The sequence below is a fragment of the Otolemur garnettii genome, unplaced genomic scaffold (genome assembly GCF_000181295.1).
Source record: "Otolemur garnettii isolate 467f Iridium unplaced genomic scaffold, OtoGar3 scaffold00091, whole genome shotgun sequence".
NCBI lineage: Eukaryota > Metazoa > Chordata > Mammalia > Primates > Galagidae > Otolemur > Otolemur garnettii.
Window position 1 is genome coordinate 3,501,824 of NW_003852486.1, and position 2,434 is coordinate 3,504,257.

At 53.7% G+C, this 2,434-nt stretch overlaps 1 protein-coding gene across 1 annotated transcript in view; it reads right to left on the reverse strand.

Annotated features, from left to right (window-relative positions):
• PRCC (papillary renal cell carcinoma (translocation-associated)) overlaps nt 1–2,081 on the reverse strand; it is a 33,494-nt gene extending 31,413 nt beyond the window's left edge. Inside the window, exon 1 of the mRNA XM_003795240.3 lies at nt 1,324–2,081. Within this exon, the coding sequence (XP_003795288.1) occupies nt 1,324–1,791 (468 nt within the window). The 5' untranslated portion in view covers nt 1,792–2,081. The remainder of the gene's footprint in view (nt 1–1,323) is intronic.
• Nucleotides 2,082–2,434: the final 353 nt, after the last annotated feature.

A 2,434-nucleotide genomic window follows, 5' to 3' on the forward strand; every position in this document is an offset into this window, starting at 1 on the left:
AATCCATATTTATTTCACTCAATTCATGGTTCAAATATTTATGGAGTACTCAGAATGTGCCAGGTATTGTTGTAGCCGTTAGGGATACAGCAGTGGGGGAAAATAAAAACGAGAACAAAAAAAAACCCTGCCTTCATGGAATTTATATACTAGTGGAAGGAGGGAGGCAAATAGAATATATAATATGTTAGATGGAGAAAAATAAAACCAACACGAGTTGACAGGTCACAATTTAAACAGGCAGGCTAGAGAAGTCCTCACTGAGAACAAGCTCTTTAGGCCAAGACATGAATGAAGTGAGGGAGAGCACATTAGAGTATCTGGGGGAAGAAACTTAAGGAACAACCAAGCACAAAGGGCCCTTGTAAGGGCAATAAGCTTCTGTTAGGTAAGCCCAGGGAGTGACCAATTACCTCTCAGAGGTGAGAAAGGAAAAGAACTCCCAGATAATACTAAAAACACTCCCTGCTCCCAGTTTTTATGTCACCTTTAGCCTCAAAACCCTCACTCCAGAAGAGAGGCCTTGTGGGATTTTTCTGCTCCAACATATAGAAATAGCCTAAGTTTGGCTGCCTCTTCTAAAAATGATACCCAAATTCACCGAGGTTTGACAGCACCTAAATGGTGAAACTGAGGCACAGGTCTGCAGTTCATACGGACTTAGGTTAGCTCTCCATCTTCACTCTGCCCTTTACCCTGAAGGCTTTACACTCTGGGCACCTGTTTCTCACCTGTAAAAAGGAGTATGTCATCACCCAGACGTCTGTGACAACTGAAGGAAAGGGCCAATGCCTGGCAAATGACATGCACTCAACAAATATTCAATTTCTTCTCAACTCCCCTCAAAAATAGAATCCACGGTTCCTATCCTTTTCCTCCTGGCCTTATGCTTTCGTGTTCAGAGGCAAAGAAAAAGATTGGTCCCGGTGGGTCAGTAAGGGCTCAGAAGTCCTGTCTCCCGTCATTTCTTCAACTGCCAGGTTTCGTGCTGTTCTCAGTATGAGAAGAGGGAAAAATCCAGCCTGAGGTGAAGACGCAAAGAGAGGGAACTGAACCAAGGGTTCCTAGGCCTGGACCTGGCCTGCCAATGCCAGGCAGGTGATGGACATGTGGCCCTTGTGCAAGCAAGCCCAGCTTCGAGGAGCCCGTATGGACAAACACTCTTACTCTCCAAAGCTGACAAGGTACAAATTAACTGCACCAGTGACCTTGGATGAACGGATGCCTTATAGGAAGCGGCCCGGCCCATCAGCTCCGCAAGTGCCTCCTACAGCTGTGCTCAAACCCAACCGGTAATCCGGGGGTGCCCTCCCTGGTACTCACATCTCCCTTATGCAGCTCCGGCGCCGCGATCCTCACGGGCTCTTTCCTCTTCTTTGGCTTGGGAAGCCCCATGGGGGGCCCGGCCCCGCCAATTGGAGGGGGGAGACTGAGGCCAGGGCCTCGGGGCGAGGGCAGCCCCAACCCCAACCCCTCCCCAACTCCCGCCGCCTCAGCCGGGCTCACGCCTGGAGGTGGGGGGAAGCCACCCAGGCCGAAGGGCAACGGGGGAGGAGGTTGAAGCCTGGGGTCTCCGGTGGGTGGGGGCAGCAACAGAGGCGGGGGAAAGGCTGAGGCTAGCATCTGAGGGGGCGGAGGCAGCAAGGCCGGACCCTTGGGCGCAGGGAGAGAAGCGAACAAGCCTCCTAAAGTGGGCCCAGATGTAGGTGCCGCCGCCTTCTCTTCCTCTGGCTCGGGCTCAGCCTCATCCGGCTCACTCTCATCGCTGCTGGCGTAAGCAACCAGCGACATGGCGCCTCCCGCCTTTGGGGCGCCCTTGCCGGTAGACAAGGCCTACTTGAGACCGGGGATGCCCGGAGGCCTAGTAGGCCCCGCCACTAAGCTGGGCGGGGCACCGAAAAGTCCGCCTGCTCCGTACTCTAGGGCTAACCCCGGCAGCAACCCATGGCTACGATTGATTTCCACCGAATAAATCTTCCCTCTTCACTTAAGCTCCTAGTCCCGGGCAACTACACACAGCTAATGGCCGCCGAGTCACTCCGCCTCCTCCTCGCTTCACCAATAGAGAAACTACAACTCCCAGCGAATACATTGACGGCAGCCCTATTCTTTGCCACAGGGATCTCGGCGCAAGGCACGGCGGGAATTGAAGTCCAAGTCCGGATTAAGGGGCGCGCAGAAAGTCAGGAGGGACACCCGTCTCTGACGCAGGTCCTCCTGGGATGAGTAGTTTTTTTGCTCGCCTGACAATTCCTAGGTGACTACAAGCCCCATCGGTCTCCGCCTTTGCTTGGAGATGATTAGAGAGCATATCGGTACTTGGAGTTCCCTAGGGCAGCCCCTTGAGCGCTAAGATCTCTGGGAGACGTGGTGTTCTCCGAAACTGCAAGTGATGTCGGGAGTGCTCGGGCGTCTGGGAAGGTGGCGGATCGGG